At 30.2% G+C, this 26,786-nt stretch overlaps 2 protein-coding genes across 44 annotated transcripts; both read left to right on the top strand.

The window, feature by feature from the left end:
* Positions 1-8,090: 8,090 nt before the first annotated feature.
* Positions 8,091-12,207, top strand: LOC112749812 (AUGMIN subunit 7-like). 31 transcript variants are annotated; one of them, XR_011873222.1, is made up of 12 exons: positions 8,091-8,366; positions 8,608-8,654; positions 9,111-9,189; positions 9,402-9,463; positions 9,659-9,824; positions 10,337-10,459; positions 10,636-10,737; positions 10,834-10,946; positions 11,110-11,178; positions 11,545-11,598; positions 11,719-11,799; positions 11,887-12,207. XR_011873222.1 is itself a non-coding variant. In XM_072218787.1 (11 exons), the coding sequence occupies exons 7-10, from the start codon at positions 10,666-10,668 to the stop codon at positions 11,790-11,792; spliced, it is 267 nt and encodes an 88-aa protein (XP_072074888.1). In that variant the 5' UTR covers positions 8,110-8,402; positions 8,608-8,654; positions 9,111-9,189; positions 9,402-9,463; positions 9,659-9,824; positions 10,313-10,459; positions 10,636-10,665; the 3' UTR covers positions 11,793-11,799; positions 11,887-12,207. The 31 variants fall into 31 exon arrangements, 4 of the variants coding, with proteins under 4 accessions (XP_072074889.1, XP_072074890.1, XP_072074891.1 ...); XR_011873224.1 differs by having other exon boundaries at positions 8,110-8,402; XR_011873231.1 differs by lacking the exon at positions 9,402-9,463.
* Positions 12,208-21,687: 9,480 nt separating this feature from the next.
* Positions 21,688-25,837, top strand: LOC112749811 (receptor-like cytosolic serine/threonine-protein kinase RBK2). 13 transcript variants are annotated; one of them, XR_011873215.1, is made up of 8 exons: positions 21,690-21,970; positions 22,053-22,198; positions 22,660-22,815; positions 22,947-23,026; positions 23,116-23,251; positions 23,362-23,436; positions 23,601-25,463; positions 25,572-25,837. XR_011873215.1 is itself a non-coding variant. In XM_072218750.1 (7 exons), exons 2-7 carry the CDS (start codon positions 22,287-22,289, stop codon positions 23,623-23,625), a joined length of 498 nt encoding a protein of 165 aa, XP_072074851.1. In that variant the 5' UTR covers positions 21,749-21,970; positions 22,053-22,286; the 3' UTR covers positions 23,626-23,878. The 13 variants fall into 13 exon arrangements, 2 of the variants coding, with proteins under 2 accessions (XP_072074851.1, XP_025653999.1); XR_011873214.1 differs by having other exon boundaries at positions 21,725-21,970; positions 23,352-23,436; positions 23,605-25,409; XR_011873209.1 differs by having other exon boundaries at positions 21,749-21,970; positions 22,053-22,316; positions 23,601-25,409.
* The last annotated feature ends 949 nt before the right edge of the window (positions 25,838-26,786 follow it).

The raw sequence follows: 26,786 nt of genomic DNA, 5'->3' as shown, positions 1-26,786 counted from the left end.
GAAATCATGTCACAATTATACAAAGGAAGACACACATTTCACTCATTCTAGTGTGCTTGAAATACTTCGAAAGACTTGTAGGTTAAGTCAACCACACAAGTAGTGAAGAGGCATGAAAGCATTCAAGCAATTAATCAAGCAATTGTGAAACTGGATAATGCATGGACATTGATTGATGTGTAGGTAGACTTAGTGAACAAAATGGTATATGAAACTCACACAACAATCAATGACACCTATTGAAGTTGTTGCAACACCTAAGTGACATAGAGGTGAAACACATGGATGTTATGGGACTTAGAAAAAAGAAGATAGAAGTGGAAATCAATCACATAGCAAGCATGGCCCACAAAGCTTTACAAAGCTCAAAAATATGTCACTAGGTAAGCTTTCGATCCAATTTCACAATTCTACAATCTCAATGCATGAAATAAGTGATGTGAATAAGGGTAAACCATAAACAAGCATCACCTAAAAAAATGCATTGATAATGTACAATTGCCTAACAATAGATGATGAATGCATGGTGGCCAAAACATGCGATTCAAAAGAGTTAAGAAGCTTAAAGGCAATGTAACATTCACTTGGTGCTCACAAATGTTAAACATGAAAATTCAAAACCAAGTAATAAATTGCAACCTCAAAAAAGGAATCCAACAATGACAATAACAACAATGATGTTAAACTAACATCCTATTAGTAATAAGCAATAGTAAACAGTAAACAAGATTAGTAATCCAACACTTATAATGGAAAACAAAAATTAAACTAACTAACTAACTAAAAGAGATGGTGTTACATGATGCTTGGTAGTGTTGGATGATGTTTGAAGGGTGGAAAGAGAAGAGAAGAAGGAAAGGAATGGAAAGAAGAGAAGAAAAGAAGGTGAGTAAAACAGGGCAATCCACGCGTGCGCGTCATGTGCGCGTAAGCGTGGATTGATGAAATGGAAGCGACGCATACGCGCGGCTGACGCGTACGTGTGCATGGTAAAGCAGAGAGTTGACACGGACGCGCAAGGTATGCGTGCGCGTGCCTTGGGGTACAAAGTTGGCACACTTCAGGCACAACTATCGGGTGAATGTATGGGAAGTGGAAAAATTCAATCCACGCGTACGCGTACATGACATGTGCGCGTGGATGGCCGAAAATACTTGGGCACGCGTACGTGTGGAGTGCGCGTGCGCGTGGATGGTGCTCTATTTTTCAAAATTTTTCTATATTTTTGCACCAAACCAAGCATTCCAAACCTCCAAACAGCTACCAAAACATCATAAAACCTTATTTAACCTACTAGATTCCCAAATAAACTCAACTAAGCAATCAAAACAAGGAATTAAACATATTTTACTAACATTTACAAAAGAGAAAATGAAAAGATGTTACCATGGTGGGGTGTCTCCCACCTAGCACTTTTGTTTATTGTCCTTAAGTTGGACTTATGGGGAGCTCCTCATCAAGGTGGCTTGTGCTTGAATCTATCCTTGAACATCCACCAATGCTTGGACTTCCATTGTACTTCATCATTCAAAGTTAATAACTCCAAGCTTTGATGAAGTTCTTCACAAACCACGGGCTCCCAAAGTTGATCTTCCTTGTGCGATCTGGGATCCCACACTTTGTTTTCACACCCGTCCTTGAGTTGATCATGGTGATTCCCTCCGGGTGGCAAGAGAGATGAATTCTCATGGAAGTACCAAACTATCCTCCTAGACCCATTCAATTGAGCACTACACTAATCCATGCTCCTCAATTTTGAGCTTCCAACCATAATGAGCCTAGACTTACAACGCCAACCACTAAACATCCTCCTTTTACGCTTAATTCCACAAAGCGCCCTAAGTTGGCTATCCGTCTCAAGCAAACCATATTCAAGTAGGATAATAAAGTTGAGAGTTAGAAGTTTTACCCACTCAAATGAATGATTAGATGACAACTTAGGTGGAGGAGTTCCCAATGATCTTGACAAGGCGCGCTCTACTCCCGTCCATCCTCTCCTAGAGGCTTCCACCACTTGGCAAGGTTCTTCAAGTTTTACCTCTTGCCAAGCTTCCTCAAGTTCAAGTTCTTCTTCACCAATGTCCTCTAGCTCTTCCCCATCACTCAAATCATAAGTAGGAGGCTGAGTAAAATCTACCTCATCATCAATTCCAAGTATAGTGGGGAAGGATTCTTCAAATTTAAAAGGATCATATGTTGATGCGGAGTCATCATAAATAGGAGGGCCTATTACTTGGGACACTTCTTCCAATTCTTCAATCACATTGTGCCTTGGAGGTTGTGCACTCTCCCCCTCAACATCAACTTCGAACTCCATGGAAGAAGGCTCTTCAAATTGTGCTTCCTCTATGTACTCAACATATCCTAAGGCTCCAACCACTACTTCCTCTTGTTCAATAATCGCTACCTCCTCCTCTTGTTGCATTTCTTGCTTTAACTCCTCTTCTTCACCTTGGAGCTTCAAGTTCACTCCCTCACTAAGCTCCTTGGTTGCTTCTCCACATTCAACAATGGGAGTGCTTTGATCGCATAGGCTTAGGCGGGATGAGACTATGTTGTCAATGGCTTCTACCATGATAGCCATTTTCACTCTTAACTCTGCAAACTTCTTTTCATCCTCCTCTTGTCGCCTTAAGATATGAGATTCAAGATCTCTCAATTCCAACATGGGGGCTTCATTGGGAGGTGATGGTGGAAGAGAAGGTTCATTGTTTGAGGGAAGGTTGTTGTAATTGGAAGGCGGTTCATATTGGTGAAATTCTTGAGGTGGTGTATGTGGACTTTGTGGTTCTTGGGAGTATTGGTGTTGGAATGGTGGTAACTCTAAGTATGGTTCATATGGTGGTTAGTATGGTAGGTATGGGTTAGGATAATATGGAGGTGAATGGTGGTATGAGGCTTGTGAGTATGGTGGAGGGCTATATTGAGGAGGGGGTTCATATGTATGTGGTGGTTGTGGTTGACAATCACAATAAGGGTCATCACATACATTAGATTGGTGTGCATTAGGATAAGGAGTATACCCATAAGAATCCGAAGAGTAGTCATGTTGGGGTGGCGCTTGGACGGCTCGGGTGGCAATAAATGCCCTTTGGTCGTCGCGCATCTCTGTGAGGATAGTAGTCATGTCTCCAATCACTCTTACCAAACCTTGATCTCCAATTCCTTGATGCATGTTATCATTGTAAATTTCATCTCCTACAACATAGTTTGAATCACACTCATAGCCAAAGTGATGAGAATTCATGGTGATAAGAGAAAACAAAAACAAATTCTAACAAGAAACAAAGAAAACCAAATCCTAAAACTAGCAAAAACTAACAAACAAACCAAAAATCAAGCTATTCACAATATATACAATAGCCAATAACATAGCACCATTGCAACTCCCCGGCAACGACGCCATTTTGATAGATGATAATTGCTCAATGGTCTAGATTTTCTCTAGCAGAAATAATAACTTCGTTGTAAGCATAGCTCCAAACCAACAAACAATTCTCACATAAAAAATTTGAGTTGTCACATGTACAAACCCCAATAAGAATTAACCGAAGTATTTAGACTCCGGGTCGTCTCACAAGGAATTGTAATGAAATGGTCAATTATTTGCTATGAAGGGGCAAAGGGGTTTTGTTTATAAAAGGGCAAGAAACGTAAATAGCAAGAAGGTAAAAGAACAATTAACTAATAAAAGAAATGAAAAGTACTCTTGGCTAAGACTTAGGTAATTGAGATCACCATCCTTGTCAACAACCCAAACATTGATAATTATGAGGAACCAACCCATTAAGTCTACTTCCCAAAAGCCTTAAGTACGTAATGTCTACTCCTAAGCTTGAAGTACGTCAAATAGATTTGATTACATCAACCCATAAGTCCCAACCTATATACTAATTAACTTAGTAGTGGGTTAGTGTCAATGGGTATCAAATTGATCACCAAGGGTTCTCAAATCACCAAATCCATTATACCCAATGACTCAAATTTACCCAATTCCCTTAGCCTAGGCCAAGAGTAAAGGAAACTACTCAAGAACTAAAGAAAACATTTCATCAAAGATCTAGAGTGCAATAAAATCAAACATCATAAATTGTAAGAATAATAAAATCTACCAACTACCAATTGCAAGGAAAGTAAATCACAACTCAATTCAACAATTAAAAGAACATCAAACATTAAATTGCATTAAAGAGATCTAAATCCAACATGAGTCCATGAACATAAAAGAAGTATAAAAGTAAAATTAACATCACAAACTAAGAGAATGAAAGTGTAGAAGCAAGAAATCATAAAGGAAACAAGATGAAAAGATGAGATTGAAACTAGATCTAAGAAAAAATTAACTCTAGGAACCCTAATTCTAGAGAGAAGAGGGAGCTTCTCTCTCTAGAAACTAACCTACATGATGCTATATTACAAACAATTGCTCCTCCTTTGCTTGGACTTCAATTCTGCATAAAATATACTCAGAAACAAGTTGGATTTGGGCCTGTGCAGCTCAAAAATCACCCCAGCGTTTTGCCTTTAAGTGGGTCACGTGAGAGTATCGGCGCGTACGCGCCATGTGCGCGTGCGCGTCGATTGGCTGTTTCTTCATCCGCGCGTATGCGGCATGTACGCGTGTCGCGTCCTTATGTAAAATCACTTCATCGCGTGCGCACCTTGTACGCGTGTGCGTCCCTATGCAAAACCACTTTTGCGCGCGCGCGCCTCGTACGCGTGCGCGCTCATTGATGCATTCCCAATCTTTGTTTCTTCATGCATTCTCCTCTTTGTATGCTTTTCTCCTCATTTCTTCCATCCAATACTTGCCTTATGAACCTGAAATCACTCAACAAACACATCAAGTCATCGAATGGAATTAAAGTGAATCAAAATCACCAATTTAAAGGCCTAAAAAGCATGTTTTTACACTTATGCACAATTCAAGGGAGAATTACAAAACCATGCTATTTTATTGAATAAATGTGGGAAAAGGTGATAAAATCCCCTAAAATAAGCACAAGATAAACCATGAAATCGGGGTTTATCACCAACTCAGCTATGGAGATGACGGAAGGACAAACTTGATTAGATAAGGTATCTCTGGAGGACGATTTTGATTAATTTTGACTTTCAGGGACGAAAATGGAGATCGATGTATCTTTCAGGGACGAAATTGACTATTAACTCTTTTAAAATTTAAATTAGTTGGTTTATCCATAAATGTTAGCAAAGCTAAAACCCGTATACAAAGAATATGTAAAAATAAAGTTGTGTTATATATCTTTTGATTAAAAAAATAATAAAAGTAAAACTAAATATATAAACTAAAATTATAATCTAATTAAATTTTGTTAGATTAAATTTATAGATCGGTGTAAATTTTTTTTATTGTTATTATAGGCTAAAGTGAAAGAACCGGTTAATAGTTGCAACTTCAAAGTTGGTAGCAAAAGTAAATGTTAGTTGTAAATCTAGGGACATATATAGTGCATATATATGAAACTTAGCCTTTCCTTAAATTAACTTTTCAAGGCTTTCAATCCTTCTTAATTTAAGCAATACTAAAGTACTTATCTGATGAGTCTAAACTTTGAACTATGTCAAATGGTAAACCCACGCGCAAGTGAAAGATATATTGGATTGCATAAAATAAACAAGAATTACTGAATCAGGATAGCAGAAAATTAAAATAAAATAAAAAAGATTAACATTGACGAAAGATACATATGTTGTTGATTACTCAATCGTTCAAATCTTGCCAATGCAATAAATTTTGTATTAATTTTGGTGCAATCATTTTCTATGCATGCAATTAGTATGCATACCTGATATGTGGAACATGCATGTCAAAGGCAAACAACAATTTCAACATATATATTCTTAATTAGTTGCACTCCTTATTGATTATTTAACAAAATTCATTTAATTTATCTCTAGCTGTAAACGCTAATACAAAGGGTGTATTTTTTTTTTTTTTGTGACTAATACAAAGGGTGTATGATGTTAGGAAATTATTTAATTTCCTAATATATTTGTGAGCCATATATATTAATTATAATCATAAATTATATTATTTTAAATTAAATGATTTATATAAAGGTGATTTTATTTATTGTTATAAATGTTAAATTAAATAAGTCATTATTACTTTTGATTTGGAATTAAATGAGAATAAAACCGAATATTATCTTTTGTTCTTTATATAATTATCTTTTGGATTTTAGATATATTATCTTTTGGACTTTAGATACAATTTTATTTGGGTTTTAGGGTTTAATGGGTGTCATACTCAAATATAAATAGGCCTTAAGAGTTTCGGTTCCCAAAATACCAAAGCTGCTTTTGTTGCTCTTTTCTCATCAAAAGAGTCACAATTCAGCTGCCTATGGATACAGAAGATTTTGATTGAGGAAGATCGAAAGAACCACAAAATTGAGTCTTTCTATCAATTTTAGGTACGCTTTCGCATTATGAAATATTTTTGGTAATTCAATATAAATGATCTGGGTTAACAAAAATTAATTTATTCTAACAAGTGGTATCAGAGCCAATGAATAATAGCTCAAATGACATAGACTCCCCATACTCAATTAAAAGGTTGCGAGTTCGAGTCTCATATCTTTGGTTAAAAAAAAAAAAAATGGTATCAGAACCATCCATAATTTAATCATCAAAAATATCAATTTTTTTTAATTATTCTTTTGATCGATATATGTGTATATGCGCTTCATATATTACTGGCACTCTTACACGAACACAAGGATTATTTCTTTTTAATTGCCAATGTTCACATACGTGTATTATGGGTGTGCTATTGTGCATATATGTATGTATGGTTTTATTATGGCTTTGGTATGGCTTTAATGTTATTATATATATATATATATATATATATATATATATATATATATATATATATATATATATATATATATTCGTTTTTTTTAAAATTTGATATAATAATTGATTTGTTCTGAAACATTAGTATAGTATTGAGTATTAATATGAGTGTTTCAGATTTGATTATGTATGCTAATAATTTAGTATACAATTGATTAATAATCCTTTTTGATATAAGAATTTACTTAATATACTAAAATTGTGTTTTCTCTTAACTAATAAAAGTGAGGTATCACTTTCTCGCGAATTCATTTTTTCTCCAAAATGAATGTATTTAATTAATAATGCATAATTATATTAATTTAGGAAAATATCTTTATTTTAATTATATAAAATTAATATTTAATACATTATTAAACTACTTATCAATTATTAATCAGAAATATTTTTAATTATTTTAATGAATAATACATAATTATAATAATTTAGGAAAATATCTTTATTATAATTATATAAAATCAATATTTAATGCATCATTAAACTAATTATCAATCAAAATTATTTTTAAATATTTTAATTATATTCATTTTAATTATATTCATATCCTTCTAATTCTTATTCATTATCCAATGATTTTATTAGTGGCAAGTTGTTAACCCATTTATATTGATAATAATAATAATTTTATTAGGATAAATATCAAATTCTATTCTTAATATAAAAATATAAAATTTAATTCCTTCCATTTTCATTTTACCGTTATAAAAGACCATGTATGCTAGAAAAAAATATCATTCGTTTACCAATTACTCTTTCATTTGATATCTTTTACAACAATTCTTTTTCTTCCTATGAGGTGTCGTTGCAAGAAGACAACTATCGTGGACACAAACTACCACACTCTCCAACTTTCGTGCTCATTATGCGGAGCTATATAAGATATGTTATCTATGAAGTATTTATACACTACTAGAAAATTAGTTATTACAGACGGATATTTCCGACGGATTTTATCCCACTGAAATACAGAGGGAATTTCAGGGGGATTTTTTTGTCGGAAAACAAAAAAAATGAATTAGCATAAATTACAGACGGAAAAGAAAATCCGTCGATAATTCCGTCGGAAAAATTAATTTTTTTCCATAAAAAATAGTTACAGACGGATTTTTCGTCTATAATTAAATAGACAAAACGCTGCGTTTTATTAAATTATTACAGACGAAAAATTCGTCTGTAATTTAAATTTTCCGTCGGAAATATATTAGAATAAGGAGATGGATCACTCTACTCCCGAATACTTCAGTTCATTTTTTTTCACGTTTCCTTGAATTACTCCCATGCCCTCTCTCTCTCTCCATTGAAGATGTGACGTCCTCTGGTGTCGCCGCCGCCGCCGCGGCTCGCGTCGCACGAGCTCCTTCCACCGCCGCTCTCAATGCGTTTGCTCCTTTCGTCGTCACACGAGCTTTCTCGGCCGTGCACTTGTCTTACGAGCTCCCTCCGCCGCCGCTCTCGCGCTGCTTCTTCTCTCCTCGCCGGAGGTTTGTCATCGTCTCTTCTCGTCGCTGTTAGTTCAGGCAGGCCTCCGCCTCCTTCTCGTCCCTAGCCCTAACCCTTCCATTGTGATTCTGTTCCGATTTCATTATCCCTAGCCCTAACCCTGTCCCTTCCCTGTTTTTCTTAACCCTAATTCTCGTCCCTTAACCCTAATTTTCTGTTTGTTCTCTCTGGTTTAGAATTATGTTATGTGGATCGATTTTAATCCTAGTTTGTTTTTTTCAGGTCCGCTGAAGGTTACACCATTTATGGTCGAGTGAAGATCCCCAGCAGTATGCTTTGTTTTTCTTTTTTGTCACTCTGATTTTTATTTTCTTACTTTTTAGTTAATTCAAGGTTACATCAATTTCTTCTCAAATTTCTTAATTCTTCATATATGTATACTGTGGCAGAATATCATTATTTTATTTTCTTTTTTTTGTCCTCTGTTATTTTCTTTTAACGATGAAGAACAGCACAGGTATGTGTCATCCTACATGTGGATTTTGTTATTGGCATTGTAAATTGATTCCATTTGTCTAAGCTTTTCCTCTGAACTTACACTCTCATTGTTTTAAATTTGTTATGCATAGGATTTTCTCAATCTATTTGTTTGACTTTTTCAACTGTTTTTCATTTGCACAAAATCAGAACATCTACACCATCAAGGCATATAGTAGTTTATATGATTTAACATTAAATTCCTTTATTTTCATTATAGCATGATCATTTTTTCATTGCCACTGCAGGCAAGAATTGTTGCAAGCACGTGAAAAGCATAAGGAAGAGCAAGTGATTGCTTTGAAGCACTCTATGCAAAGTGGAATGGTTAGTTTTTACCAGATTGCTTTTTTATGTTGATGTGGCTCCTATTCTTAGATTATTTTCTTGATGTCAAGGTCCTTTTCTTCTCACACTTCTAGGCCGTCATAAAGTATGAGCAGTAATTGCTTTTCTCCTTATTTTTTATTTAATAGTATCAAATAACTGCGGCATTGAAATTAGTCAATATTGAAAATATCTTTTGCCCATTCTTTCAGAGACAGATTTCTACTAGAGCTTTAATGCCCCCTCCTCGCCCCTCAAACAAGAAGCTGTCAAGGTGTAAATATATCAACCATTTTAAAATACCCCTATTTTAAAATGGTGAATCTTATGATAACTATGAACATGGTTATAACAACACTTAAAAAATATAGTTTTTAACTTGCCCTTGCAGTTTTTCTCCCTCTTTCCATCATGAATATTTTGTTTGATTCTCTTTTGTAATAGTATGAAACTGCATAAACTCTTTCAGTGTCATCGTCTTCATTAATGGTGTGAATGGAGCAAGTCAGAAGAGAACGAGCCACCAATGATGGCAGCATGCGTTCAAGTCTGCTACCCATCTCACTGTGTTGCTTTGGAAGCTTAGATGCTACATTGATTCTACTCTAATTTGATGGGTGTTATATGCTTCGCAGGTAGTGAAAATTGTTCAGGATTATATGGGTGTATCATCATCCATACCTTCGCTATAAAATAGAAATTCTAGATAGTATCCATACATATATTGGTAGATAGTAAAATCCAAAATTCAATATTTTCTTATTGAGTACCAGAAACAGCTGTTCTAGGCCTCATATGGTAGAAGTAAATATCAATATATAAAATATGTCATGAATTTAGATGTTCAACAATCATTTCATGTTAATTATACATAATTGGCAGGAAATTATTGGAGTATAAGTTTGATAACGGCCGAATTACTATTATATTTTTCTTGTATTAAAATTAATTAATTTTTAAATTTTTATTTTTAAAAGATTTAGATTATATTCTCTTCTCATGAATTTATGCTTGCTTAGTGTTCATTACTTATGCATAACTGTTGGACTATATATGAACATGTACACTTTTCTTTATTTATTTAGTTTTAATGTGGTGCACCTTTCTTTATTTTTGTTAACAGGGATGTGCTCTTTTATTTTGGCAGGTTCTGGCTCATTATGTATCTAACCCATAGTAAAATTTCCAGAAAAGCATATCTAATCTTTGCAGTTTTATATGAAGAGATTATTCTAGCCCTAGCATGTTAAGATAGAAATCTCGTTTCCAGGTATTTTTATTATGCTTCCCTTAGAGCTTCTTGTCTACCCACTTTTAATGATATAATCTAGGATGAAAATTTTCTTTTGTCCAAGTTTTATATGCTATGCTTTGTTGTAATATTCATGCATGTCATGGTTATCATGTCTTTTCGAAACTGGTAAATGTTAGGCATATTTGTAACAGGGACATGGAAGCTATGAAGATCGTACTGAGATGCTTCGTCTTATTGTAGATCTCGTGGAGGCAACTATCTTTGCTGATAATTCAGAATGGAGATTGTTACTAGTTAAGTGGTATTTTTTCTTTTTTTAGTTATTGTTGCACATATTAAATTGACTTACATTTGCTTTACATTCTGTTTCTGGTGGTGTTGATGAGCAGGTAGCCAAGGATACACAGTTGATAGATTCCATTGCTGAAAAACAATCCCAGATATTTTCAGAAAAATGTAAATTGTTTCCAGCAGATGTGCAGATTCAGTCCATATATCCATTGTAAAGGATTGCTTCCTTTAGTTTTTCTATAAATTACTTATCTTCATATTCAGTGATTACTAATATAGCAACAAATCTTGATTTCAATCATTTCCTAGTGTGATTTTTATCTAAGGTCACCACTATAGTAACATTCTGTTTCTTTTAATCAAACTTCATTCAGGCCAGAAGTTTCTGAGCTCGAGGCAAAACTTTCTGAAGAGTAAAAAATTTGTTGAATCTTCAACAAAAGGTGGATGAATTAGCATCCAAAGTACAGAACATTTTAATGCACTTCTTGTCTTTGGATAGGTGTAGAAATTAATCAGCAGCTTGAAATCTTCTATCCGTTGTTTCTGCTTCCATGCTTATTAATTCACCTAGTAATGTCTTTTATTTTTCATTCATAACTGAATCAAGCCTATGATAATCCTGTTTTATTTCTTGAGAGAGAGAGAGAGAGAGAGAGAGAAAGTTAACAATATATCTCGACATATTTCAACACTAATAATCACCCTCAAACATTACTTAGCATTTCTGATTCTTCCTGTCAATACTAGAACTGAGTTTCACTTTTGAGAACTCATTATAATTTGGCTTCTTCCTGAATGTGAATCAGCATTGATAGTCTTGAATCGTGATCTTGGAATTTTCTCGGCTTTCAAATTTTCAGGTTAGCCCACTCAATGATATTGATAAATAGTAAATACATACCTATTGTTTATTAGATTTTAGAATGCTGATACTCAATAATGTACATCAATTAATCAAATAATACTATTATAAATTGCAGTGTCAAAGCAACTATTGATAGGTATAAGAAATATGTTTAGATTCATCTGGTGCTGGATCTGCTTCCGAGATTAATGCTCGGGTATATGTATAGAACATATTATTTTATATATATTCCATGATAGCCATAATTATCATTATATTAATTAAATTACATTATATTTTGCAGTATTACCAGCAAGAAGTAGAAAAATTGTGTGCCCAAATTAGTAATCTGCAGAATAACAAATTTTGAATGCTATTGGGAGTTTGAGACAGATATTTCAGCATTTCAATAAAAAATACAAGGATTCAATAAATTTCGGTCTAGATCCATCAAACTTGCCTCCATGAAGCAAAGAAGCAGTGTTAAGGATGATGTTAAATTGAAGAATTAGAATATGTAAATTTCGGTCTAGATTCAGCAAACTTGACTCCTCCATGTCTCTTTTTATATTTCTTGATTTGGTTACAGAATTACAATGCAAACATTAATATTTTAATTTGTTCATGACTTGCTTGTTTATAGTACTTTTCTTTTAGTTCGATAATACGATAAATTTGTTTATTTTTTGAAATATTATAATATTTGAATATAAATTAGATAAAAATTTGTATTAAATTTATATTTATTTTGTATGAAAACAAGTTTATTTTGTAATTAGAAAAATTAAAAAAATTATATTTTACCTTACAGATGGATTTACAGAAGGATTTTCTGTCTGTAAGATGATTTTCCGAAGTTCAAATTACAGACGGAAAATCTGTCGGAAAATCTGTCTGTAATTACAGATGGAAAATCCGTCTGTAATTACAGATGAAAAATCCGTCGGAAAATCTGTCTGTAATCCGTCTGTAATTACAGACGGAAAATCCGTCGGAAAGTTCGTCGCCTTCGAAAAATGGATGCAGAATTTACAGAGGAAAAATCCGTCGGTAACTGGTAAAAATCCGTCTGTAATTTTCCGACGGAAAAAAAATCCGTCGGTAAATAATTTCCGACGGGGCTTTTACAGAGGGACAAAATCCGTCGGTAATTTCGTCGGTAACCAAAAATCCGTCTATAATAAAGACCAAATCTGTCTGTAAATCTGTCTGTATTAATCCATTTTCTAGTTGTGATAGACCATGGTATTATCATGTATGCATAAATAAAAAATGTTTCGTATTTAAATTTAAGTCATTTACCTGTTTGTGGTATATTGTAGAATGAAATTACTGTCAATATGTGTTGTGTAATGATATTATGTTCTAATTTAAGCTTTTACTTTAGAATTGTATTATGATTTTATCTCATCATTTTTTCTTAGATATCAAGTTGACGTATTTTTATTTATTATTATTATTATTGAAACGAATGTGATATGAAATGTATCAAAAAAAAACTCTCACATTCAATTTATTTTATTGTAGTCTTCTATCTATTCTATTTACTTTTATTTTTTTCTTATTCATTTTATTTTCTTTTTAAATGTTATATAATTTATTATAATTTATACCAATCTACTTCTATTTAATATACTAAAACTGGGTTTTTTCCAAACTAATAAAAGTGAGGTATCACTTTCTCGTGAACCAATTTTCCTTCTAAAATGATTGCACTATTTCTCTCTTTTAAGTTTATTTTTAAAAATTATCTGATATAATTATATTATAATTAATATGTAATGAATGATACATAATTATACTAATTTAAGATAATCTCTTTATATAATTATACTAATCTCTTTTAAATTTATTTCAGAAAATTATCTTAATTATAATTATATAACAATATTATACTTAGTATTTAATGAATAATTTATAATTATACTAATTTAGAAAAATATTTTTATTATAATTATATAAAATCAATAATTAATGCATTATTAACCTAATTATCAATCAAAAATATTTTTAACTATTTTAATTTTATTGATTTTAATTATATTGATATAATTCTATTTTTTATTCATTATACTAAAATTTTATTAGTGACAAGTTATTATCTTAATGGTGACCTATATAATAATAATAATAATAATAATAATAATAATAAAAAGATAGAAAATTATATTTTAGAGAAATATAAATTGATTATTAATAATTGATTGTTAATAATGATAATTATATGATTAATTTTTAGTAATCATTAAATATATTTAATATAAATAACCAAGTTTAATTAGTTAACAAATGAAAGGAAATATTATTGTACCATTGTAGAAGCAACAAAATATATATATATATATATATATATATATATATATAACCAATTTAATATTAATAACGATAATTATCGTTATTATTCAATAATAATAATAATAATAATAATAATCTTTTCTTTTATTAAAATACTCATTTAATTGAATTAATATAAATATTTAATGAAAATAAAGGATGAATTTTTTGGCTTAAAGGATAATACAATCGAATATTCTTAAAGATTTTAAAGCTGTGAGTATATATTCTTCCTATATTAATATACGCATGCATATTACCTCATTTTTTTCATAAATGGAAAATAACATTTATCCATTAAATTTGTTAGTTGCTCAACCGATTCATCTTATTTATTATGATTGAGATTGATATATAATCATAAAGATCTTTTTTTCTCCATTAATTTTAGTAAAGAAATCCATGACGTAAAATAAAATAAAATAAAGTCGGTATCTACTTTTTTCTCAATATTTTTTATATTTACGGTAAATATTAAATGTAAAAAAGAAAATAATAATATTAATTATTATCACTTTTATTTATTTACATTTATAATTAAATTTAATCTAATTATAGTAAGTCTCTATAATTATAACAATTTATATCTGTTACATATATAGAAATTATATTATATATAATTATATATCTCCTCTTTTATATATACTTAGTAAGTATTTCTATTTATATAAACTACTTAATATATTAAAATTGGATTTTTTCTCAACTAATAAGAGTGAGGTGTGAATTCCTCATGAATTCATTTCCCCTCCAAAATGAATCTATTTAATGAATAATACATAATTATACTAATTTAGAAAAATATCTTTATTATAATTATATAAAATCTATATTTAATACATTATTAAACTACTTATCAATTATCAATCCAAAATATTTTTAATAATAATAATAATAATAATAATAATAATAATAATAATAATAATAATAATATACTTCTACTTGATATACTAAAATTGTATTTTCCCCTAACTAATTGAAGTGAGGTGTCAATTTTTCATAAATTCATTTTTCTTCTAAAATGAAAGCACTATTCTCTCTTCCAAATTTATTTTAGAAAAATATCTTTATTATATTTATATTACAATTAATATTTAATGAATAATGTATGATTATACTAATTTAGAAAAATATTTTTATTATAATTATATAAAATTAATATTTAATGCATTATCAACTAATGAAAGCGAGGTGCCAATTCTTCGTGAATTTATTTTTTCTCCAAAATGAAAGTACTATTCTCTCTTCTAAATTTATTTTAGAAAAATTAAAATTTCATGCTGAATATAGGTGGCAAGTTAAAAAAATAAGCAAGTTCATGGAATCAAATCATATTTCTATAACATATATAAGAATATATATTTTTATTATATAAAAATTGAATTTTTGCACTTCATGGTGGGCGTGACATACTTCTTAGCGTGTTTCTTAATTTATTTTTATAACTTATTGAATACAATTTTTTACAGTAAATTAATTATATCAACTAATTGATTTGATTAGGTATTTAAATATGACACGATTTATTATAATTTATATCAATCAAATCATTGTAATTTATTATATCAATTATTTTAATTCATTAATTTATGAGATACATAATAACATAGATGATTTGTTACTTATACTGATTAAATACAATAAATACATATTAATTTAGTTAAAAAAAATTATTGTCTCCAATGTTTTCTTATTAATTTTTTTTAATTCATTAAATCCAATCAATTATAATAAATTAATTATATCAACTAATTAATTTAATCAATTATTTTTTAATTTATTTTTTGAACTCAATAAATCAAATAAAATTAATTATACTAATTATTTGTATTGACTAATTGATTTGATTAATTCTTAAAAATATTTTTATTTAACTTATTTTATTTATTTAAATATAACTAATTAGTTATTTAATTTTATTAGGATAAATATCAAATTCTATTTTTATTTTACCACTATAAAAGACCATATATGCTAGAAGAAAATAGGTTTAATTACTCTGCTGGTCCCTATACTTTTTTTTCTTTTAATTGAGTCCTTGCACCAATTTTTTTTTAATTGGATCCCTACACTTTTTTTTCTTTTTATTTAGGTCCCTATACCAATTCTTTTTTTTTAGTTGGATCCCTATAAAATTAAGCCAATTACTACTAAGAGGGACTTAATTGAAAAAAAAAATTGATGCAGGGACCCAATTAAAAAGAAAAAAAGTATAGGGACCTAATTGAAAATTTCACGAAACTATATGGATCAACAGAGTAATTAAACCAAGAAAATATCATTCATTTACCAATTACTCTTTCATTGGGTAGCTTTTACAACAATTCTTTTTCTTCCTATGAGGCGTCGTCACAAGAAGGCAACTATCATAGACACAAATCAGCACACACTTTTCAACTCCCGTACTCATCATTCAGAGCAATATATGATATGTTATCCATTAAGCATTTATAAACCATGGTGTTATCATGTTTGCATAAATAAAAAAAATTTCGTAATTAAGCTTAAGTCATTTATCTATTTGTGTGGTATATTGTAGTGTGAAATATACTTTTAATTTGTGTTGTGCAATGATATTATGGTTTAATCTAAGCTTTTATTTTAGAATTGTGTTATGATTTTATCTCATCATTTTTTCTTAGATATTAAGTTGATGTATTTTTATTTATTATTATTGAAGCAGATGTGATATAAAATTTGTAAAAAGAAAAAAAAACTTACATTCAATTTATTTTATTGTAGTCTTCTATTCTTCTATTTCTTTTTATTTTTTTATTCATTTTATTTTCTTTTTAAATATCATATAATTTATTATAATTTATTATAATTTATACCAATTAATTAATTATAATTCATTATATCAGTTAGTTTAATTCATTAATTAATAATATACATGATAAAATAGATCATTTATTACTTATACGTTTATTTTTCTAAAATCTAAATCTGAATAATTATATTTTCAGTTTTTGTTATGAACAAAATATTATTAATAATGAATAATAATTAATCATTCATACTTTTAATCAAAGTTTTTGGATGATTTTTATATTTATTAATATTAATTATTGATTATTTTTTTTCATAAATAAATTATGTTATAATTTTATGTTAGTTCATAATTAATTAATGATTAATGTTCATGAAGCTATGTTACTCTAAATTTTATATTTTATATTTTATAAATATTTTATTTAAATATAATTTTTTTAACATAAAAATGTATTATTTTAATAATATCATAATTTTATATTTTTTAATTATTCTAAATGAATATTTTACTAATTAAAGCTATTCTTCCATTTGCTTTTACTAATCTATTTTCTAACTATTATATAAAATTAAAATCGTATTAATGAATTTAATATTAAAGTTAATTTGGCTTTTTATTATTTAGAGTATTTTTCAATCAATAATTTTATACTCTTTACTTTTTTTTAGTTTCATTTTGAATTTTAATTTAGTACTCAAAGGATACTGAAATAAAGTTACAAAAGGGTTCATAGGGTAAAATAAGTAAAATAATGTGATACCCACATTGCAACATTCAAATGAAACAACTTAGGATCTAAAATGTTTGTCTTTCTCTTTCTCGCCGTCTATTATATTATCTATTCTATCATATAAAAATCGAATTTTTACCTTTAATGATAGAATCAACGTAGCATGCTTCTGTTTTATTTTGTTTAACTCATTAAAGTCAATTCATTATGATAAATTAATTATATCAACTAATTGATTTGAATAGATATTTAAGTATCACACAATTTAAAATTATGTATATTAATTATTTGATTTAATTTTTATGATATATAAATTTAAGGAATAAATTAAAATAAGATAATTTATTACTTATTTAAATTGAATACAACAAATATAAATTAATTTAGTTAAAAATTTACTATTTTCTAATCTTCTATACATAAAAATGACAAAACAAAATTATAAAAATAATCTTTTTATCACTTTTGTTATTTTAATTTTATTTTTTTCTTTTTTTATGTATAATTTTATTTTATATTAACTTTGTTTATTTAATAATAAAATATACTCATATTAATTCTATCATATAATAATATATTTTTCTCCTATATTAATCAAAGAATTTTAATAGTTTTCAACTACATCTAATAGAATGACTGAGAAGTCAGAACTACGAGAAGTAAAAACCCAGGTTCAAAATGCTGAAACAAAGAAAAGAAAACAATGGATATATGATTAGAGAAAAATGTATAATAATGACAAAATATACTAAAACTGAATTTTTTCTCTAACTAATAAAAGTGAGGTGTTAATTTCTCATGAATTTATTTTTTCTCTAAAATGAAATTACTATTTTCTTTTCTAAATTTATTTTAGAAAAATATATTTATTATAATTATATTACAATTAACATATAACGAATAATGCATGATTATACTAATTTAGAGAAATATTTTTATTATAATTATATAAAATCAATATTTAATACATTATCAACTAATAAAAGTGAGGTGTCAATTTCTCATGAATTCATTTTCCCTCCAAAATGAAAGTACTATTCTTTCTTCTAAATTTATTTTAGAAAAATATCTTTATTATAATTATATTACAATATTACAATAAGCATTTAATGAATAATACATAATTATAATAATTTAGAAAAATAAAATAAAGTCCAGTAATTTATCTTCCGACCGCACACGTGTATAGAATAACTTTTATGAAGGAGTCATGTATAGTAAATACGGTCGATGATTGTAAAACTGTATACTAACATTGATATAATATTATTTCAGGTATATGTTTTGCAGGCATCAAAGAAAAGTGTTGAGTTGTTTTTTAGTAGATTTAAATTATTCATTGTTTATTAGAGAATTTTATGCATTAGAATTCTCTAATAATTTATTATTTATTTTGAGCTAATTTTGATGTGTTCTTATTTGACAGTAAAACAACATATAAAAATTTGGAGAAAATGACAAATAGGTCCCTAACCTTTTGTCCTGTGGACATTTTCGTCCTTGACCATTGAAAAATACTTTTAAGTCCCTGACCTTCACAAAACTTGGACGGATTAGTCCCTCCGTCCAAATGCCTCCGTCAGGGACTGATCCGTCCAAATGCCTCCATCAGGGACTGATCCGTCTAAGTTTTGTAAAGGTCATGGACTTAAAAGTATTTTTCAATGGTCAGGGACGAAAATGTCCGCGGAGCAAAAGGCCAAGGACCTATTTGTCCTTTTCAAAAATTTGTTGATGGGTCTAAATATTATTAAGTTATTTATGGTCACATTGAGTATATATGTTTGATTTATTGAAGAAAGTAGATTACTAAAACCAATTAATAACTATTTAGAGTTAATATATTTAACACTAGTTTAAGAAAAAATAAATAATACATAACATGTTATATTTTTATTAATCAAATTATTATAATTTAAATTAATCTTAACAAAATAATTTAAAATTATAATTTCAATCTTATCACGTGCATGGCACGGGTTAATACACTTGTTATTATGTATATGTCACTTATGTGAATATTGATCTACTCAAAGAAAAATTTATATTTGGCCAAGTTATGTATACATATTAATAATATTTGAATTAATATATATATATATATATATATATATATATATATATATATTATTTAAATGTTACATAAGGAAACTAGTAATAATTTGAATTATTATACCCACCTATTTTATAAAGATTTAGTTTTGAAATAAATTGATTGAACATTATGCTGCTAAAGTAACCTCCTTTGTGAAAATTGATTTATTTAAACTATTAGGGATATGATGATATGTAATTCATGCGAATATTGGTCAGCCCAAAGGAAAGTCTATATTTGGCCAAATTACATACACATATTCATGGTAAATATGTGTTTGGGTAACTAATTAAGAATAAAGTAATGCTTATTATTTATGCGGACAATAATCGGCCCAAAGGAAGTTTATTGTTTGGCCAAATAATAAGTATTGCACACCTTTGTTTATTTTTTATTAATTATGCGGTCAATAATCGGCCAAAAAAAGGTTATTGTTTGGCCAATTAATAGAAAATATATGCGGTAATAAATAGGTTGCAAAGTTTAAGTTTCCATGTGCACATTAAGTCGGTCCAAAGAAAGGCTTAATGTGTGATAGAAATTTTGACAATATTTGATTACTGCGATGAGAGTATCACTTACAGTTAATTTTTCTATCCAAAGATTGAAAATTAATGTTGTTCTAGATATCTCAATCTGGATTTTTTTCCATTATTTAACTAATGTTTACTGCATGTTCTTTTGTTCTAATCCAGAAACTATGACTTTAGCTACCAATGTTTCTGTACAAATTAGCAGTATTCTTATGCTGAATGGTTCAAACTTTAAAGTTTGGAAGGATACCGTGGAGATTGTCCTCGATTGTATGGATCTAGATATAGCTTTTCGAGAGAAGAAACCGACTTCCACTCCGGAAAACCTCAATGAGGTTAAAATAGAGAAGTGGGAGAGATCCAATCGAATGAGCATCATGATCATGAAACGCTCAATTCCTGAGGTGTTTCGGGGCTCAATTACTGAGGATAAAGATGCCAAACAGTTTCTAAAGGATGTTGAAAAATTATTTACTAAGAATGAAAAGGCGGAGACAAGTAGTCTTTTGAGCAAACTTGTCTCCATGAGGTATAAAGGTAAAGGGAACATAAGGGAGTGCATTATGGAAATGTCTCATCTTGCTTCAAAATTGAAAGCACTAAAGTTAGAGTTGTCTGAAGATTTACTCGTGCATTTCATTTTGATTTCCCTTTCTGCACACTTTGGACAATTCAAAGTGAGTTATAATGCTCTAAAGGACATTTGGTCCTTAATTGAGCTTATATCTCACACTACAAAAAATAGTGTAATTATCGACGACAAAAATCGACGGCCATAATTTTTGTCGATTTTTTTCGACGGCTTGTAGTCGATAAAATGAAAAAGAAATAATTAGAAATAAAATATTAAAATCGACGACCTTGTCGTCTATTATTTTGATAACTTTTTAAGGCTCTTCCTCTTATCGTCACATTGCAGACGGCCGGGCAGGCTGAAAATGTTTTTCTTTAAAATCGACACACAGGTCGTCTATTTTAATAATTATAATATAGACAGCTTTTCTTCTAAATGATCGAGATCTCTTTACAGAATTAAATGAAAGGTATAGATTTATTAAATAAAATAGACGGCAGCACTGTTGATTTTATTTTAATTAAAATCGACGAATTTACCGTCGATTTTTATCAACAAAAAATTATACCCCTTTACTTCCCGCGTTTCTCGTTTTACTTTTTTTCTTTAAAATCGACACACAGGTTGTCTATTTTAATAATTATAATATAGACAGCTTTGGTCGTTGATAATTTTAAACGATCGAGATCTCTTTTTGAAATTAAATGAGGGGTATAGATTTAATAAATAAAATAGACGGCAACATTGTTGATTTTTATTTTAATTAAAATCGACGCAGTTACCGTCGATTTTTATTAACAAAAAATTACTCCGCCCTTACTTCTCGCGTTCCTCGTTTCACTTTTTTTTTTAAAATCGACACACAAGTTGTCTATTTTAATAATTATAATATAGACATCTTTTGTCGTCGATAATTTTAAATGATCAATATCTCTTTTTAAAACTAAAAGGAGGATATAGATTTATTAAATAAAATAGACAGCTACGATGTTGATTTTTTATTTTAATTAAATCGACGAAGTTATTGTCGATATTTATAAACAAAAAATTACCTAAGGTAAACTTTCTGCGTCTCTCGTTTCGCTCAATTCCTGCTTACATTTTACCAGAAAAAATTAACTAACCCCAATTTGGGCTTCTGCATTTCACCAACCTTCCCTCTCCGCTGCCACTGTGCCGTCGTGACTCCACTACCTCCACGCCGCCATCGCTCTGTTCCTCCCGTGCCCGTCGTTGCTCCGACACACTCGCGCCGCTGTCGCTCCGTAATAAACGGCAAGGCGGTGCCGCTAACTATTAGATCTGAGATCGCGGAGGAAGTGTGCTTCCTCTCTCAAAAGTACGGCAAGGTACTCAATTCCGATCCCAATCCCAATCTAACCTACTCAAAATTGGGAATTAGAATAATGTAATGTGATGGTGTTGTTGCAGGTTTTGAGGCTGGCGGTGGTGACAGTAGGGAACAAGAAGGACTCATAGAGTTATGTGGGAATGAAGAGAAAGACATGTGCTGAATTAGGGATTAAGTCCTTTGACATTGACCTTCCCGAACAAGTTTCCGAATCCAATTTGATTAAGCAAGTTCACCAGCTCAATGTTAACCCTGATGTTCACAGTATTAGATTTATGTTACTTGTTACCATTCCAAACTTTTATTTTTAGCTCATGTTTGAGGCAAAAAATGTATGCAATCAGGTATATTGGTTTAACTTCCATTGCCAAAGTATATTAATGAAGAGAAAGTTCTCAGTGAAATCAGCCTTGATGAAGTTCTATATTGTCAATTACTTGTTCTTTTGCTTTTCCTCTTGTTGTTACTGCTAATATTTTTTTCCAACTGTAATTTGATTATTGTTTATAGAATTGAAATTATGAGTTATGCATTATGGAGATGCTCTGGTTTATAAAAAATTACTTAATTTTGGTTGATGCTCATTATTGAAATTTGGTGACATGAATGGTGATCCTATGATTTAAGTCTTAAAATATGAAGCTTGTAATGACATTTTTGGTTTCTTACTACTTTGTTCATCGTCAGGGCCTAGAGAGAAGCTCAATTGGAGTCTCAGATTTAAGATTATTTTGGGAACTGCCGAGTGACTTTGCTATCTTCATAAGGGATGTCAAAGAAGGATCATTCACAAGGATATCAAGGCTTCTAATATTCTTCTCTCTTGAGACTTTTGAGCCTCAGGTCGAACATCAAGAATCATCACTATGTATTTGTGTATAAATATATGTGTGTTTTTAACTTCAGAATTTCTTATGCTTCTAGATCACATTAGTTATATAATCTTAATTTTCTTCCTCTGATTCAATCTCCAGATATCTGATTTTGGCCTAGCAAAGTGGTTACCTGACCAATGGACTCACCATACTGTTTGCAAAGTAGAAAGCACATTCGGGTCTATACATTTATAACAAGTTTCTTAGTATATTCTTTGTAGATAGTAGTGTTCTTAATCCTTTGATTCTAATTTGTTGTCACTAACAGGTACCTTCCCCATAAATTCTTCATGCATGGAATAGTAGATGAGAAAACTGATGTATATGCTTATGGTGTGCTATTATTGGAGCTAATCACTGGAAGACAAGCTTTGGATAGCTCACAAAAAAGTCTTATCATGTGGGTATGTAATTGTCCAAATAAGTGATTATAACATTGAAAACTAGCATAGTCTTGTGCTAAGTGAAAACTTGGCAATTAAATGATTTGACTAAATTGTGCAGTTATTTTTAGGCAATGATAAATGATATATTCGCTCACCGCAAGCCTGCAAGAATTTTTGGAAGTGTTTTCTATTGCATGTTACTGGCAAGTTCAAATCTATTCTTTATTTTAATTAATCGATTGTTGGCTAATTGATTGGCAGGCATTGATGTTCTGGTTGAATTGAAAAAGTTGTTTGAGTTGTTATGCATATCTTGTGTTTGTTCAAATTACCAAGTGAGTTGGTTTGTTGTTTCTTTACATTTTAGGCAGGTTATGCTACCTTGGCCATAGGAACTGAGTGGATTTTTCGCCCCAAGCAAGAAGTGATCTCTCCGGTGCTTTGTAGTTACGATGTTCTTCTTTTGCTGTTAACATGTTTTTTCCTTGCATTGCTCTTGTTTCATTATCGAAATGAAATTTTTCTGTTGGGGAAAAAATGTAGCAAAATTTCAAAATTCTTTTACATAAGAATAAATTTTTAAAAAAGTAACATTATATAACAACCAGGGTAGAGGAGTGGGCAGTGGCCCTCTCTCTTTGAATAACTCTACCACCTCCGTACCAATTAACAGTAGATGTTTAATTGAAAGAAAGAATAAATAAATCTTAAATTAATGATGGTTAATTGAACCTCAAACAGACGATGTCACAGTTAATCCTAGTTCTCTAGTGGGTTCTTTGTTCTTGTTTGATATGCAACTACTAAATGTGTTTTGACTAATTACAACATATAATACAGTAATTTTTTATAATTTGAGTGAAGCCATTAAGTGGATACAGTGAAGTTTCACACTAAGGCCTTAAGGGATTGAATAATATATAGCAAGATTCCGAAACTATGCAGGGCAGGAAATATATACGAGGACATGTATTGCAGCACCATCACATATAAAATGAGGGGAAGAAAGTATATAAGACTATAAGAGGTCCCATTTATATCCACCAATATAATTTTTATATGTTGTTCCATTTCTCCATTCTACTCTTCATGTTAATTAATTAGCTTCTTCTTTCTTTCTCCATTGCACGCACCTCCTCAAGTCTAATGTTGATTCTTCTTCGCTCCACTCTTTACATATCCTCTTAGCTTAATTCCTAGCAAGTATAGGACTAGAATTTTTACATGCTTTCCTATCAAATATTTATTTTCTTAGTTGTTCAATTATTATTCAATACATACACTACTTTGGATAATGGTACGACACTAAAGTTTCATTGAACAAGTTTTAATTTAATGTCCGTTTATTATATAATATTGAACAAGTTTTTTTATTCTAGAGGATTATTTATTATTTTGATAACTTTGTAAATTTATTATCTAATATTTAGTATAAATTTTATTTTTATATTTAAAAGTTTATTTATCTTGTTTTCTAATATTCTGTGTAAATTTTATTTGCATTAATTGTTTATTATTTTTTAAATAGAAAAAATAATTAAAAAATATAGCTATTAAAATCGACGACAGCGTTGTCGCTTTTTAAATTTAAAATAAATAATTAAATCGACGGCCATTGTGTCGCTTTTATTGAATCAAATATTGACAAAGGCAATGTCGATTTTTATATAATAATATCGACGGCAATGTTGTCGATTTTATTAAGAAGGCAAAATTCACAAACTCATATTATAGACGGAATTATTGTCGATTTTATATAATAATATCGACGGCAACGTTGTCGATTTTAGTAAAAAGGTAAAATTCTCAAACTCATATTATAGACGGAGATGTTGTCAATTTTATTAAATTATTATCGACGGCTAGGCAAGCCGTCGATTTTATTAGAATTTTATAAAATTGACAAGCTTAATAGCGACCAGCCATCTATTTTCTCGTCGATTTTTAATATTATCGACGGCCTAGCTGTCGATTTGACCGTCGATTTTAACAATGTTTCTTGTAGTATCACTGTGTGCAAGAAGAAGAGAGACTACAGCAAGATGAGACTGAAAGTGCTCACATGGCTTCATCTTCTCAGTATAAAAGAAAGCGTGATACTACTGCGGATGTGCCTTCTCAGCAGAAAAAGGCTAAGAAATAGGATCAAGTTTCAGCATATTTCTTCTGTAAGAAGGTAAGACACATGAAGAATGATTGTAGCAAATATGCCGCCTAGCGTGTAAAGAAGGTTATAATTCTTACTTTCGTTTGTTCTGAGGCTAGTTTAAGTTATGCACCTGTTGATACTTGGTGGGTAGATTCTGTTGCTACTACTCATGTAAGTATTACTATGCAGGGTTGCTTGTGGAGCCGACCGCCAAGTGATGTTGAAAGATACATCTATGTGGCAGACGGCAATATAATTGCAGTCGAAGCTATAGGAACCTTTAGATTATGTTCCACAAGTGAATTTTACTTGGATTTATTAAAGACATTTTATGTATCGTCATTTAGACAGAATTTGGTTTCTGTTTCTCGTTTGGACAAATCAGGTTATTTTTGTTCGTTTGGAAACAATAAAGTCAGTCTCTTCTATAATTCGAATAATATTTGCTCTGGTCATTTGGTGGATAATCTATATAGGCTTGACTTAAATTCCTATAATAATGAAATACTGCAAACAGGTACAAAACGAAAACTAAATGAGAATTCGACATCGTTATGGCAAAACGCCTAGGTCACATCTCTAAATAGAGAATTCAGAGGCTCGTGTTGGATGGAATTCTTGGACCTCTAAATTTAGCAGACTTTGAAGTCTGCATTAAGTGCATAAAGGGGAAAAGGACAAATGAAAGAAAATTAGGAGCCGAGAGAGCTAAAGATGTCTTAGAACTGATACATACCGATATATGTGGTCCATTCTCTACTGTCTCTTGAAATGGACAACGGTACTTTATTACGTTCATAGATGATTACTCTCGTTACAGGTATCTATATTTAATTCATGAAAAGTCCCAAGCCTTGGATGTTTTCAAGTCTTTCAAAGTTGAAGTTGAACTTCAACTTGGAGAGAAAATTAAAGCTGTCAAATCTGATCGTGGTAGTAAATACTACGGAAGATATGACGGTTTAGGTGAACAACGTCCCGGGCCTTTTGCTCTTTTCTTAGAGGAGTCTGGTATTATTCCGCAATACACCATGCCAGGCAAACCTAGCATGAATGGTGTTGCAGAGCGAAGGAACCGAACTCTTAAAGACATGGTGAGAAGTATGATTAGTCATTCTTCCTTATCTGAATCACTCTGGGGAGAAGCCTTAAAGACCGTAGTGTACATCCTTAATAGGGTACCAAGCAAAGCAGTTAACAAAATTTCATATGAAATTTGGACTGGGAAAAGGCCCAGTATAAAGTATTTGCATATTTGGGGATGTCCAGATGAGGCGCGACTTTATAGGCTGCATGAAATAAATTTTGACTCAAGAACAATTAGTTGCTAATTTGTTGGTTACGCTGAGCGTTCATGGGGGTACAAGTTTTACAATCCTGCATCAAGGTCTATTTTTGAGACGG

Source organism: Arachis hypogaea, chromosome 15 (genome assembly GCF_003086295.3).
Source record: "Arachis hypogaea cultivar Tifrunner chromosome 15, arahy.Tifrunner.gnm2.J5K5, whole genome shotgun sequence".
NCBI lineage: Eukaryota > Viridiplantae > Streptophyta > Magnoliopsida > Fabales > Fabaceae > Arachis > Arachis hypogaea.
The sequence above is the reverse complement of the archived record's forward strand: the minus strand, read 5'-3'. Positions and strand labels throughout refer to the sequence as shown.

Bases quoted from the DNA above. Each gene is read 5' to 3' on its own strand.
- LOC112749812 (XM_072218787.1), top strand. From the start codon at position 10,666: ATGCTTCGTCTTATTGTAGATCTCGTGGAGGCAACTATCTTTGCTGAT. The intron at 10,738-10,833 runs GTTAAGTGGTAT...GTTGATGAGCAG, and splicing joins CAGAATGGAGATTGTTACTA to GTAGCCAAGGATACACAGTT. The intron at 10,901-11,544 runs GTAAATTGTTTC...AATGTGAATCAG, and splicing joins CCAGATATTTTCAGAAAAAT to CATTGATAGTCTTGAATCGT.
- LOC112749811 (XM_072218750.1), top strand. From the start codon at position 22,287: ATGTTTGAGGCAAAAAATGTATGCAATCAG. The intron at 22,317-22,659 runs GTATATTGGTTT...GTTCATCGTCAG, and splicing joins CAAAAAATGTATGCAATCAG to GGCCTAGAGAGAAGCTCAAT. The intron at 23,027-23,115 runs GTCTATACATTT...TGTCACTAACAG, and splicing joins AAAGTAGAAAGCACATTCGG to GTACCTTCCCCATAAATTCT.